Raw genomic sequence first — 14,090 nt, forward strand, 5'->3', positions numbered from 1 at the left:
ACATTATTACTATTTCTCTGAAGAAAGACGAAAAAAACAGAACAAAAAAAACAAATTGTTCTAAGCAAGATATACCTTTTTATCATATTGGTCCTATATAGGTCTATTTGATGAGACACAGGGAAAGGAATTTCTTAGCAACAGTCCATGAGAACTGAGAACAATTACACCTACCTAAAGACTGACTCTCCAAATGGAGAGCTGCCAGATGGCAAAACTGCTGCTGTTACATGCCTAGCAATTCTACCTTACCAGGTCCCAGAAAGCTCCAGGCTCTGAAACAGTACACATTTCGGTGCAAGCGGAAGCAGTAGTGGCAATTCTGTTCCTTCTTAAATTGCAGACAGAAATATGAAACTAACCAAAGAAAATGGGGAGGATTTTATTACTTAAGAATTTTGGACTTTAACTTCAAGGCAAAAATATTTGATTTTGCCCTTTACCTTAATAATTTTGGACTTTGATTTCTTTGGACTTTAACTTACAAGAGGATTTACTCCTAGGACTTAACATTTCCCCCAGGAACTTCATAACATGGAGAGGACTTATATTCAATTTTTAGAGCAGATCTTTCTGGTTGACATTACTGAAGCATGTTAATATTTCATTTAATCTCATTGCAAAATACCTGATAAGCTATATTGGTCAGGGTGGCTAGTCATATTTTGGGATGGGAAATAAAATAGGGGATGGATTTTTAGCCTTTGGGTTCAGTGTTGCCCAGGAGTTGATTTAATTATTGTGCTATTCTGACTAAATTCAGAGCCTTTGGGGAGAGGGCAGAATATAAACTGCCCACCAGCAGTCCCAAGGGAGTACTCAGGGAAGCTGTGGTTGGAATTAGGGTAGGAGCCTCATGATCGAAGAGTACAGTATTACAAGTATAATATCATGAAGCCCACTGTTGCACACCCAAGCCACATCCTTCAACCTAGCATTTGAGTAACAAAGCTAACATTTTTTATCTCTGCCTGACTCCTTTTAATTGGTTCATATTCAGGTGGGGAAAAGAGGTTGTCATTAGCCCCCTGAAACTCCCCAATCAGGGAATTTCTGGAGACTTGACATCAGCCATATCTAGAACTGATCTCTAAGGTAGCTATGAGTCCTAGAATATATATACTTAAGTAGACATGGCCTTAGGGCCCATGTCTGCTTAAGTATATATTTTTAAGTCTACGCTGGTATTTCAGTGCCTGGGAAATTCCAAATGACAAAAGTTCTTTGAACAGAGTTGTTCTTTCAGACTCACCTAGGATATGTGCTCATCAAGAGCTACTACTTGACCTCTCCCTGTGGATTTCAAACATCACTCTAATCCAACAACAGATACAAAAACTCCATCTTCACTAAAATACACAGACATCAGAATATGTGAAAACAGAAACTAAATGGAAGCCTGGTTTCACAGAGGGAAAGATCAAACCTAAAAGCCCTCAGAGACCAGAAGCAAGCAAATCTGTACTGCTGAATCCTGGAAAGACTCAGTAATGGAAGATAATAGGAAGGCAAGGTTGAGGTGGGGGCAGAAAATTGGTACTGAATGATAAACACCCCCCTCCCCCAATGCAACCAGGCAACTACCCTTTGCTTCACCTCAACAAGAGACTGGATAATTTAAACCTGAGGAATTCTGGACTTAGGGACATCAGGCATGACCAAGGGCAGAGTGAAGTATGAACTAAAAAAGAGGTGGACTAATCTGTATAATTAAATTCCTCCCCTCATCAAGCTCCAAAATGTTGGCAGATGATCTTACGCCCATACCCTTCAGTCAGGAATCTGGAGGACCCCTCGATAGAGCAAATTAACAGTCCCAGCAAAACAAACAAACAAAAAAAGAGATACTGACATTTGGCAATTCCACAACCCCAAAAGCAGCTGTACCCCAGTGCCTGACAGTGAAGGACGCCAATCAGTAAGTCTTACCCATGATCACAGAGCTTTCAACCGGCTGAATAGCTTACTCTTAAATTTGGATAGACAGCTAGAGATTACCAGACCTGTGAGGAAAACATCTCATGTTAAAGAAAGAAATGGAACCAAATGAAGAGAATAAAGAAACTCAGAGGATAAAGGGACAGTGAAAGGTACAGTTAATATCTTCAAACATTATAGAAAAAGGATACTATGAAAAACATTTGGAGAATAAGAAAGGACTCTTAGATATTGAAAATATGGTAGCCAAAATAAATTCAGTACAAGGATAGAAGGTAATGCTGAGAAACTCTTCTGGAAAGAACAAAAAGGCAAAGAGATGAACAGAAGAGAAAAAAAATATTAGAGGATCAATCTAGTAGTGGCTGTGTAACAGAATAACAGGAATTACAAGAGGGAGGACAGAGAATATAGTGGGGAGAAAATTATCAAACATATTAATACTAATAGTAGAAATTTCTCATAATTGAGTTTTCAGAGTAAAAATAAGCCCACTAATTATCTGTTATAATGAATGCAGAAAAGAACCACCCAAGGCACAATAATATGGAAACTTCATACCAGTAGGAATAAAAAGCTCTTAGAATGGCTTCTGAACAACAGTAGTGAAAGCCAGAAAACAATGGAAGAACGCCTTCAAAATTGTGTGTGAAAACCATTTTCAACCTAGAATTTTATACCTAGTAAAACTATCAATCAAGTATGGTGATGATGATGATGACTGACAAAAGTTTTATGTAGATACGTGAACTAAAAAAGAAAAAAAAGTACTTTCTATGCATATTTTTTTCAAGAGGTTACAGGAAGTTGAGTTCCATCAAAACAAGAGATCAACAACAACAACAACAAAAAGTAAATAGTGTCCGGTGAATATAACACAAGAAGCAAGAGGAACTCCCAAGATGATAGCAAAGGAAATTCCAAGACAATAGCTGGGAGCAACCAGTCTATGTTACATCGGGTTATGGAGCTTTCCATGAAGAAAATACCTAGGAAATAGAACTGATAGACTATATGCAAGTCTGACCTGGAAATCTGCACTGAAACAAATTTTACAGAGCTGTTGGAGGGTGGGAGAAGTCTTGGCCATAAGGGCAAAGAAAACTAAAGAAAATAAATATGTAATTATTAATTTCAGAAAACATAAAAGGTTTTTACAGAAGAACTACAGGTAGTTCGAGGCTTACAATGTATTCCAGTTAAAAATGAATCACACTAATAACCATACTTTTTTTATATACATCTTATTGTTTGTGTCATGGATTGAATTGTGTCCCCCCAAAATATATGACACCTTGGTTAGGCCATGATTCCCAGTATTATGTGGCTGTCCTCCATTTTGTGATTGTAATTTTATGTTACAGTGGTTTAGGGTGGGATTGTAACACCCTTACTAAGGTTGCATCACTGATCCAATGTAAAGGGAGTTTCCTTGGAGTGTGGCCTGAACCACCTCTTATCTTACAAGAGATAAAAGGAAAGGGAAGCAAGCAGAGAGTGGGGACCTCATACCACCAAGAAAGCAGTGCCAGGAGCAGAATGCATCCTTTGGACCCAGCGTTCCTGCATGGAGAAGCTCCCAGTCCAAGGGAAGATTGAGGAGGCCAACAGAGAGAGAAAAAGCCTTCCCCTGGAGCTGACGCCCTAAATTTGGACTTTTAGCCTACTTTACTGTGAAGAAATAAATTTCTCTTTGTTAAAGCCATTCACTTGTGGTATTTGTTATAGCAGCACTAGATAACAGACAGTAATAAAAAAATATGTATAGATGTATTAAAATATATCTATATGTTTATATGTGATGTTTCCAACCCCCAAAGACTGGATTTATAAAGATACTGGTAATAAAAGGCAGTAATAATGAAAACTAAAAGAAAAAAAAAAAATGAGGTATTCAACTTACAATTGGAATCAACTTAAGATGGAGTCATTGGAACTGAACCCCGTTCTAATTCGAGGACTACCTGTACTTAGCTCAGCATGAATAATTATCTAATCATAATAATGAAACACTGAACACTGATTTAATGAAATATTTCAATATAACTATATTGGGAGAGTGGTAGGAGGGGTGTTAGGTTGTTGTTAGGTGCCATCGAGTCAGTTCACTCATAGCAGCCCTATGTACAACACAAATACTGCCTGGTCCTGTGCCATCTTCACAATGGTTGCTGTGTTTGAGCCACCGTGCCAGTCCATCTCATTGAGAGTCTTCCTCTTTTTTGCTGACCCTCTGCTTTACCAAGCATGATGTCCTTCTTCAGGGACTGGTCCTTCCTGATAACATGTCCAAAATAAGTTAAACGAGTCTTGCCATCCTTGCTTCTAAGAAGCATTCTGGCTGTAGTTCTTCCAAGACAGGTTTGTTCATTCTTCTGGCAGTCTGTGGTATATTCAATATTCTTCACCAATACCCTAATTCTAATGCATCAATTCTTCTTCAGTCTTCCTTATTCATTGTCCAGCTTTCATATGCATATGCGGCAATTGAAAATACTATGGTTTGGGTCAGGCACACCTTAGTCTTCAAGGTGACATCTTTACTTTTTAACATCTTAAAAAAGTCTTTTGCCACAGATTTGCCCAACGCAATACGTCGTTGTTTGATTTCTTGACCGCTGCTTCTATGGGCATTGATTGTGGATCCAAGTAAAATGAAATCCTTGACAACTTCAATCTCTTCTCCGTTTATCATGATGTTGCTTATTGGTCCAGTTATGAGGATTTTTGCTTTCTTTCTGTTGAGGTGTAATCCATACTGAAGGCTGTAATCTTCGATCTTCATCACTAAGTTCTTCAAGTCCTCTTTACTTCCAGCAAGCAAGGTTGTATCATCTGCATATCGCAGGTTGTTAAAGAATCTTCCTCCAATCCTGATGCTCCGTTCTTCATGTAGTCCAGCTTCTCTGATTATGTGCTCAGCATGCAGATTCAATAAGTGTGATGAAATAATGACACACACCTTTCCCGACTTTAAACCACACAGTATCCCCTTGTTCTGTTCAAATGACTGCCTCTTGGTCTATGTACAAGTTCCTCATGAGCACAATTAGGTGTTCTGGAATTCCCATTATTTGCAATGTTATCCATAATTTGTTATAATCCATGAGTCAAATGCTTTTGCATAGTCAATAAAACACAGGTAAACATCTTTCTGGTATTCTCTGCTTTCAGCCATGACCCTTCTTTTATTTTTTTTTAATTTTTATTGTGCTTTAAGTGAAAGTCTACAGATCAGGTCAGTCTCTCACACAAAAACTTATATACACCCTGCTATATACTCCCAGTTGCTCTCCCCCTAATGAGACAACCCACTCCCTCCTTCCACTCTCTCTTTTCGTGTCCATTTCGTCAGCTTCTGACCCCCTCTACCCTTTCATCACCTCTCCAGACAGGAGATGCCAACATAGTCTCAAATGTCCACCTGATCCAAGAAGCTCACTCCTCACCAGCATCCCTCTCCAACACATTGTCCAATCCAATCATGTCTGAAGAGTTGGCTTTGGGAATGGTTCCTGTCCTGGGCCAACAGAAGGTCTGGGGGCCATGACCACCAGGGTCCTTCTAGTTTCAGTCAGACCATTAAGTCTGGTCTTTTTATGAGAATTTGGGGTCTGCATCCCACTGGTCTCCTGCTCCCTCAGGGGTTCTCTGTTGTGTTACCTGTCAGGGCAGTCATCAGTTGTAGCCAGGCACCTTCTAGCTCTTCTGGTCTCAGGCTGATGTAGTCTCTGGATTATGTGGCCCCTTCTGTCTCATGGGCTTGTAATTACCTTGGGTCCCTGGTGTTCTTCATTCTCCTTTGATCCAGGTGGGATGAGACCAATTGATGGATCTTAGATGGCCACTTGCTAGCGTTTAAGACCCCAGATGCCTCTCTCCAAGGTGGGATGCAGAATGTCTTCTTAATGGATTTTATTATGCCAGTTGACTTAGATGTCCCCTGAAACCATGGTCCCCAAACCCCCATCTCTGCTACGCTGGCCTTCGAAGCATTCAGTTTATTCCAGAAACTTCTTTGCTTTTGGTTTAGTCCAGTTGTGCTGACCTCGCCTGTCAGCCACGATCCTTCTGACATCAGCAATGATATCCTTCATTCCATGTCCTCTTCTCAATCTGCCTTGAATTTCTGGCAGTTCCCTTTCAGAAGTACTGATGCTGCAACCAATTTTTCAGTATCTTCAGCAAAATTTTACTCGTGTGGGATATTAGTGATATTGCTTGATAATTTCACATTCCTTTGGATCACCTTTCTTTGGAATGGGCGAGTGTATTTCTCTCTTTCAGTCAGTTGGCCAGGTAGCTGTCTTCCAAATTTCTTGGTATAGACGCGTGAGTGTATCCAGTGTTGCATCCACTTGTCGAAACACCTCAATTGATATTCCGTTAATTCCTACAGCCTTGTTTTTCGCCAATGCCTTCAGTGCAGCTTGGACTTCTTCCTTCAGTAACATTGGTTCGTGATCACATACTACCTCCTGAAATGGTTGAACATTGACCAACTCTTTTTGGTACAGTGACTCTATGTATTTCTTCCATCTTCTTTTGATACGTCCTGCCTTTATCAACATTTTGCCCATAGAACCTTTTAATATTTCAACTCGAGGCTTGAATTTTTTCTTCAGTTCTTTCAGCTTGAGAATGCAGAGTGAGTTCTTCCCTTTTGGTTTTCTAACTTCAGGTCTTTGAATATTTCATTATAATACTTTGTCTTCTTGAGCCACCCTTTGAATTTTCTGTTCAGCTCTTTTACTTCATCATCTCTTCCTTTTGTTTTAGCTACTCTACATTCAAGAGCAAGTTTCAGAGGGGAAGAAGAGAATAATAGGGCTAAAATCATTGACCGAAATAGCAAGTCAGCAGATAATCTCTAAAACGGATGAGTCAGGATAACTAAGCACACATATATTGTTTAGAGATAGAAGTAAATGCCAGAAGAAACAGGTAATTTCTGGAGAACAGAATGGCACTGAGGAATACAGGATTTTATTTTTTGTCAAAAGCCTCCCCCTCTCTTTTCTGGCATTTTTGGACTTTTTAAAATGTACATATATATTACTTTGATGAATTATAGAATTAATTTTTTAAAAGTGCTACTATTGATCCTTTGAGATTTATACCTTAGCTAAAAAATAAAATATTTATTTTATTTTTTAGCTAAGGTATAAATCTCAAAGGATCAATAGTAGCACTTTTAAAAAATTATTCTATAATTCATCAAAGTAATCTACCACCAATTGCTTGGTCCCACCTTCAAGGCCTAAACTAACTCCCCCAAGACTGGGTCCTACCCCACAAGACTAGTCAGAAGCTGGGATAAGATACTGTTTTCATTGACCAGTGTTACTACCACTGATACGTAGTGTTTCCTTCTCCTTTCAGCTCCCATAGACTACCTGGCCTTGGATTGCATGACTTTTCTTATAAACTGCCTTCGTACCTATTCTTCCCCCTGGCCACTGGTCAGACTGCCAATCTGGTACTCTGGCATCTTGCCTGCAGTGACTACTGATATTTGCTGCCATCTCCTGGTCCTGTGTTTCCAGACAAATGTATCTGTTGTTTGGCTGCTTAGGAATATGCTAAACTGTCACTGGTTCTGGATCATCACACTGACTAGTGACCACAAAGCCAGCCTCAAATCTGTGGATCCTTGGATGCTCCTTGACAGCTTTGTAGAAAAGTTATGCCTATAAAGTTATATATAGGCAAAATCAGAAAATTCACTGTTTAGCATGTGCAGCAAGAAGAGCATAAAAAGAAAGAAAGAAAAAAAACTGCCAAAGTTTGGTCACCTCATTCTTTTATCAAGACAGACAAAGGCACATCTCTGAGTCTGCACATTTCTTTTGCTATGGATCCAGTTCTGTCATGTATGGTTGCTTTATTTCTACTTTAAGCTCTAATATTTTGTTTATTTCAGAAAATACTACCAACAATTCTGTTTTAACACTTTGTGAAGTCTGAAAGATTCTCAAATTAGTGCATAAAGTGAAAATTTTTATATAGTCAAAATTAGGTCTGCAAATCCCCTAAATCTAACCCTTGTAAAGTAACATTGATTTGTATATTCCAAACCACTTTTCAATAAGTTCAACACGGTTAATCTTTATTTCATTATTGGAATAGGTACTGTTTCTTTGATTATGCACAAATGAAGTATGGTCGAAATTCTCTTAACTGGCATCCACTTAGGCTAGTTGGATGTGAATGACTATAAGGTGTGCTTTTGTAAAGGGAGCACTCTGCTAAATAGTAGGAAAATATATCAGTTAAATTTCTAGAAAGAAAGAGATACTGGGTAGCTTCAATGCCTAGAAGAACCAGAGATTTGAGAAAATAAAAAGAATAATCTTGTGAGTATCTTCCAAACAACACAGGAACTCATAAACAAAAAATATAATACAGTTTAAAAAGTTTAGAAAAATATAACTATGGATCTGTAACAGATTAAATGATTCTTACAGAAATAAAAAAACCCCAAAAGACCAAACCCATTGCCATGGAGTCAATTCCGACTTGATAGTGACCATACAAGACAGACTAGAACTGCCCCATATAGTTTCCAAGGAGCAGCTGGCGGATTTGAATGTCGACCTCTGGGTTAGCAGCCAAGCTGTTAACCACTATGCCACCAGAGCTTCGACAGTTCTATTTTATTCGTTAAACCAATAGGGAGAGAATGGAATGTTCTCATAAACACAGTTTCTGGTAACTTGAGTGTTAACTGATTTATAGGCAAAGAGAACTAAGGTCCTCACTCCTGTTGTGAAGAAGAACTAAAGTTATTTTACTTTTGACCTAGATGTAGTCTCAAGTTTGTTTCTTTTCTGGGATATAAATGCAACAACTATCAGATAAGAATTTCAATCAGTTTAATACTTAATTTTTGTTAAAAGTTAATAAACTGGCATATTGGTTTATACATGAATCAATTCACTAGGACCTTGTTATTTCTAAGTAAAATGAAAATACTAAGTTTCAACTTACAAAGCCAAGAATTAGGTTCTAAAGCCAAAGCAGATGCTAAAGCTGTTCTAAGGCACATCATAAACAACAGGTATGTATTTACTACAGATAAAAATTATTTATATCAATGGAACTCATATGACCAAGAATTGGTGACTACAAACTAGCCACAACAGTGACTTTAACAGCAATCAGTAGGCTCAGAGACTCTGATAGGTATCTGACTGGGATGTTTAACACACATTTATGGAAAATGTTTTCTCTGGTTGATGTTTACCAGCATAGAAATGCTTGCAAAATGTATTTAAAAGAAATTAGCCTGTACTAGAGTAAAGGAGCCTAAAAAAGCCTACAACAACAAAAATCCCTGGGGAAAAAAAGGGTATAGATTGTGTTTACCATGACAACATGCTAATTTCAGTAACCAGGCAGGGAAGATAGACTTGAAAGTTCATAGTGTCAGCTTCACTTCTAAACAAGCATTGGCTGATAGTATAAACTGGATCTCAGAAGTTAAAAAATTATCTGGGTATCAAATGGCTTATAAGACAATCAAGGCCTTATAAGGCCACTATGAGCCATGACTTACCTGTACAAATTGGCATTGGTAGACGAATCGGACTCCTGACACATGAGCCTGTGGGTTGGACTGGAGGCCTATATATGCCCACAATACCTGGATCTCCAGGGAAACTGGTATGAAACAGCAGGATGTATAATTCATAGCCTGTAAAAGCGTAAAGAAGCATCTCCTTGAATTGCCTGATGGCTGCCTTACTGAGTCTGCATGTATCATCAAGCAGTTGTTGGTTCTTAAACATTATACAGTAATGGAGAAGTGATATTTAGTATATTCACAAAGTTTTGCAACCAGCACCACTGTCTAATTCCAGAACATTTTCATCACTGCCTTTCGGTTAGCAGCCAAGTGCTTAACCGTTGTGACACCAGGGCTACTTCTGCCCCAGCAATCATTAATCTATTTTCTGTCTCTCTGGATTTGCCTATTCTGAACATTTCATATAAATGTAATCACACAATAGGTGATTATTTGTATATGGTTTCTTTCACTTAGTATACTGTTTTCATCCACTTTGTAGAATGTATCAGTATTCCTTTCTAAGGCTGAATAATATTCCAATGTATGGATATAAAACATTTTGATTAAGCATTCATCAGTTGGTGGACATTTGGGTTGTTTCCACTTTTTGGTTATTATAAGTTAATATGGATATGAATATTTGTGTACAAGTTTTTGTGTGGCTGTATGTTTTCAATTCTCTTGGGCATATTCCTAAGAGTGGAATTGCTGAGTCATATGGTAATTCTGTTTACTTTTTGAGGAACTACTAAACTGCTTTCCAAAGTGATTACACCATTTTATATTCCCACCAGAAATGTATGACAGTTCTAATTTCTCTACATCCTTGCCAACACGTGTTATCAATCTTTTTAATTATAGTCCTCCTGGTGAGTGTGAATTGGTATCTCAATATAGTTTTTCATTTTCCTAATGACTAATGATATTGAGTATCTTCTCATGTGCTTATTCCAAATATTTTTAAACATTTTTTCACTTATTCTACATTATGAACATTTTTCCATGTCATCAAATATTTTTTCAAAATGTGATTTAAAAATAGATAGCAGGTTTAAGAATAATAAAGAGTAATTCTATTATAATCACAATCCTTATCACTAATCATTCTCTTCCTGTACGTTGCCATGTACCGCCCCAAACTACCCTCCCTCAGGTATGGCTAAGTTTGTGGTTTAAAAGAACTTAATTTGAATTTAGTTGCCCAAATGCTAAATAGAGTACATATGTTTACCTATCACTCCAAATCCTCTTAACTCCCCTATTATTAGTGCTGAGAAAAGGAAGAGGGGCATTTTAAAAATAATCTCTAAAGGGAAAAGCCTTTCAAAGTCTGAGCCAAAACCCAGAGGGGAAAAAAAAACTGCTAAATTTTACAACATAAAAATCAATTTCTACATGGCAAAAAAAAAACACAAAAAACCATAAGCAAAGTCAAAAGACAAAAGACAAATTGAGAAAAAATATTTGCAACTCATACCACAAAACGAGCTAATTTCTCAGATACATAAGGAGCTCCAACAAGTCATAAGACCAATAATTCAATAAAAATTGACAAAGGATATAAATACAGAAATAATAGGAAAGAAAATATAAATTGTCATATGTCAAGATGCTCAACCTTGCTCAGGGTAAGACAAAAACAGACTAAAGCTATTTTTCACCTTTCAGATGGGCAATGTTGGTGAGGATATGGGGTATTAAGCAGTCTCATATATGGATAGTGGGATTGTCAATTGGGACAATCTGTACGGAGGATAAATTGGCAATACTTATTAAAATTTTAAATGTATATACTCTTTGATCCAATAATTCCACTTCTAAGAATTTATCTTATCAGTTTTTTCTTATATGTATAAAATAGTGCCTGAACAAGGTTATAAAATGTCGCATTGTAATAGGAAAAGACGGAAAACAACCTCAATGTCTATCTATAATACTGGTTAAATAAATTATTGTACTGCCAAAAGAATGAATAAATCAGTCTTAGAAGAAATACAATCAGAATGTTCCTTAGAAATGAGATGGCAAGACTTTGCCTTGCTTACTTTGGACACATCATCAGGAAAGACCAATTGCTAGAAAAGGTCATCATGTTTGGTAAAGTAGAGGGCCAATGAAAATGAGAGAAACCCTCAATGGGACGGACTGACACGATAACCTTAACAATAGACTCAAACGTACCAACAATCATGAAAATGGTATAGGACTGGACAATGTTTTGTTCTGTTATGTATATAAGATTGCCGTGAGTTGGAGCCGACTCAACAGCAAGTAACAATTACAACACGTATAGTGGAATACTATATACTGTATATGCTAAAAACTATAAAAAAAGAATGAGAATGAAGAGCTAAGTCCAAGTGAAAACAGCAACGTGCAGAGCAGTGCTTATAATATTCTATCATTTGGGTGAAAAAAAGAAAATAAGAGTATTTACTTGTGTAAGCATGCAATATTTCTGGAAGGAAAGAAACTAGTAAGTAACTTTGGTTGCCTCTGTGGAAGGGAACAGATGCCTGGAAGGGAGATTTGTACTTCATGAATTGTAAAACAAGTGTATATATTACTTATCCAGAAAAACAAACATAACTTAAAATTTTAAATGAAAAGAAATAAAAATAATGATTTGGCTGACTGAAGTCAAGAGATTGTGGACAGGCAAGAGAGGAAGCAGGCAAGACAGGAGAGCTAATTTCCTCATTTTACTTAGAAGGAAGTCAAGAGGTATACCTGATGTGGACCAGTGGTAAACTAAAAACAAAAACAGTTAAATGTGGTTACTTCCGGGGCTGGGAATGTGTGAGGTTTTTACTTTTCATTCAATGCCATCCTACACACTTTGAATTTTTAAACTTGTAAATGTATTATTTTTATAACAACAACAACAGTAAGAGCAGGATTTCAACCTCACACAAAAAAAGAAGTATGTGCTAACCAAATTTTCATGAATATAAAAGAACGTTTGAAATATAGGGGTGATTTTCAATCACAGAGCAATCTCTAGACTTTCTGCTTTCAAATTTTGTAAACCTAAGCTGAAATAATGACTTCAAACGGACATTTTTTTTTATATTCTTCTTTCTATAACAATCACATCATCAGTGAAAACAGGGCTGGTTTTAATGTTACTATCCATAACTTACAAAGGGGTAAAGTGAGTCTTGGTTAGAAAGCATATTTCTCTTCTTACCAAAACACTGCAGTTCCGACTGAGGATCCTGGTCCACTGTCCTTCGTGGGCTGGGTCAGCGTTACCAAAGACAGCGACATGCTCTGGTCTGGGCTTTCCGTGAAGAGTCTGATAAATCTCCTGGGGCAAGTGGCTATAGTCCACCTCCCTCAGCCTGTAATTAAATACCATGGAGCCTGGAGTCCAACGTTAATACCATGGAAGTGTGTATAAACAATAGTCCAATAATCAGCATTTCAGAAAGTAAATTTAGCATCGTCACTGTAATAATGTAACCATATTACTACGTTAATCCAAACATTAGAAATAATATTAAAAAATATATTAGAGAAAACAATCCTAAACAGGTATGAAAGGACTCTTTTCAGAAAAATCTTAGGAGTATTAAAATTACATAGATGAGAATAATCCTAACTACCATTCTCTGAACTACCATTTAAAATGTAAAAGTTGCCATATCTCCCTACAGGGAGAGACAAAATTGTGGAAAATGATGCAGAAGAAAAGGATTACCTAAGCTTGCACCCAGAGATTGCATTCACTCCAAACTGTACTTTATGTCTCTTTTCAGAACAGGTTCCATCACCCTGACTCTGCAAGAGGGTCATCTAAGATGAAAAGTCAAGGGGATCACAACAAAAAAAGTAGGTAGGATTGGAAAATGTATGCTTTCACTCTCTTAACACCACTTACAGTTTATTAATATCACACTATCTTTCAAGTCACAAATTTGTGGGTTTTTTTCCCCTAGTAATTGAAAAACCAGGAGACAGTTACAGCTTTTTCAAAAATGGTTAACCACACACAAGGATATAAATATCTCATTAACAAACAAAAATCAGTCACAATCTCTACTGTGAAATGGGACTAGGAGGAGGAAGAGGAGTAACAAAACCTGTTGCGTCGAGTCAATTCTGACTCATAGCGACCCTGTAGGACAGAGAACTGCCTCATAGGGTTTCCAAGGCTATAATCTTTACAGAAGCAGACTACCACATCTTTCTCCTGGGTGTGGCTGGTAGGTTCAAAACACTGACCTTTTGATTAGCAGCCCAACACTTTAACCACTGTGCCACCAGAGCTCCTTGTAGTGGTAGTTATAGAACTTGCCTAACTTCAGGGGCAATGATGGCCAGGATCAGACCAAAGCCAATTCCTATGAGGTGGAGGTCAAATATATCCCAGATTTCCACATTCTCCAAGCTGCTGTACCACTCTATCTCTGACACCAGACACTGTCTCCCCCCTCAGCACTCTTCCCTCCCTCATTTGGATCTGGCAATTTGCTGCAATGTCTCACAGAACTCACGAAATGTACTTACAGTTAAAATGATTTATTAAGGAACACACTACAACTCCGGATCAGATTCAATAGGTTACAACTTAAGATCA

At 37.5% G+C, this 14,090-nt stretch overlaps 2 protein-coding genes across 5 annotated transcripts in view; one reads left to right on the forward strand and one right to left on the reverse strand.

Annotated features, from left to right (window-relative positions):
• ENTPD1 (ectonucleoside triphosphate diphosphohydrolase 1) overlaps nucleotides 1–14,090 on the forward strand; it is a 221,107-nt gene that overhangs the window by 3,484 nt on the left and 203,533 nt on the right. For both annotated transcript variants that reach the window (XM_049854625.1, XM_049854631.1), the window contains exon 2: nucleotides 13,270–13,342. The gene's annotated coding sequence lies outside the window, so the exon portion shown is untranslated. The remainder of the gene's footprint in view (nucleotides 1–13,269; nucleotides 13,343–14,090) is intronic.
• The window catches only part of TCTN3 (tectonic family member 3), a 28,251-nt gene that overhangs the window by 3,421 nt on the left and 10,740 nt on the right, over nucleotides 1–14,090 (reverse strand). For all 3 annotated transcript variants that reach the window (XM_049854623.1, XM_049854622.1, XM_049854621.1), the window contains exons 11-13: nucleotides 13,212–13,306; nucleotides 12,699–12,852; nucleotides 9,497–9,634 (exon numbers count right to left, since the gene is read on the reverse strand). In XM_049854623.1, coding sequence (XP_049710580.1) covers nucleotides 9,497–9,634; nucleotides 12,699–12,852; nucleotides 13,212–13,306 — 387 coding nt within the window. The remainder of the gene's footprint in view (nucleotides 1–9,496; nucleotides 9,635–12,698; nucleotides 12,853–13,211; nucleotides 13,307–14,090) is intronic.

The sequence above is a fragment of the Elephas maximus genome, chromosome 16 (assembly GCF_024166365.1).
Source record: "Elephas maximus indicus isolate mEleMax1 chromosome 16, mEleMax1 primary haplotype, whole genome shotgun sequence".
Taxonomy (NCBI): Eukaryota; Metazoa; Chordata; class Mammalia; order Proboscidea; family Elephantidae; genus Elephas; species Elephas maximus.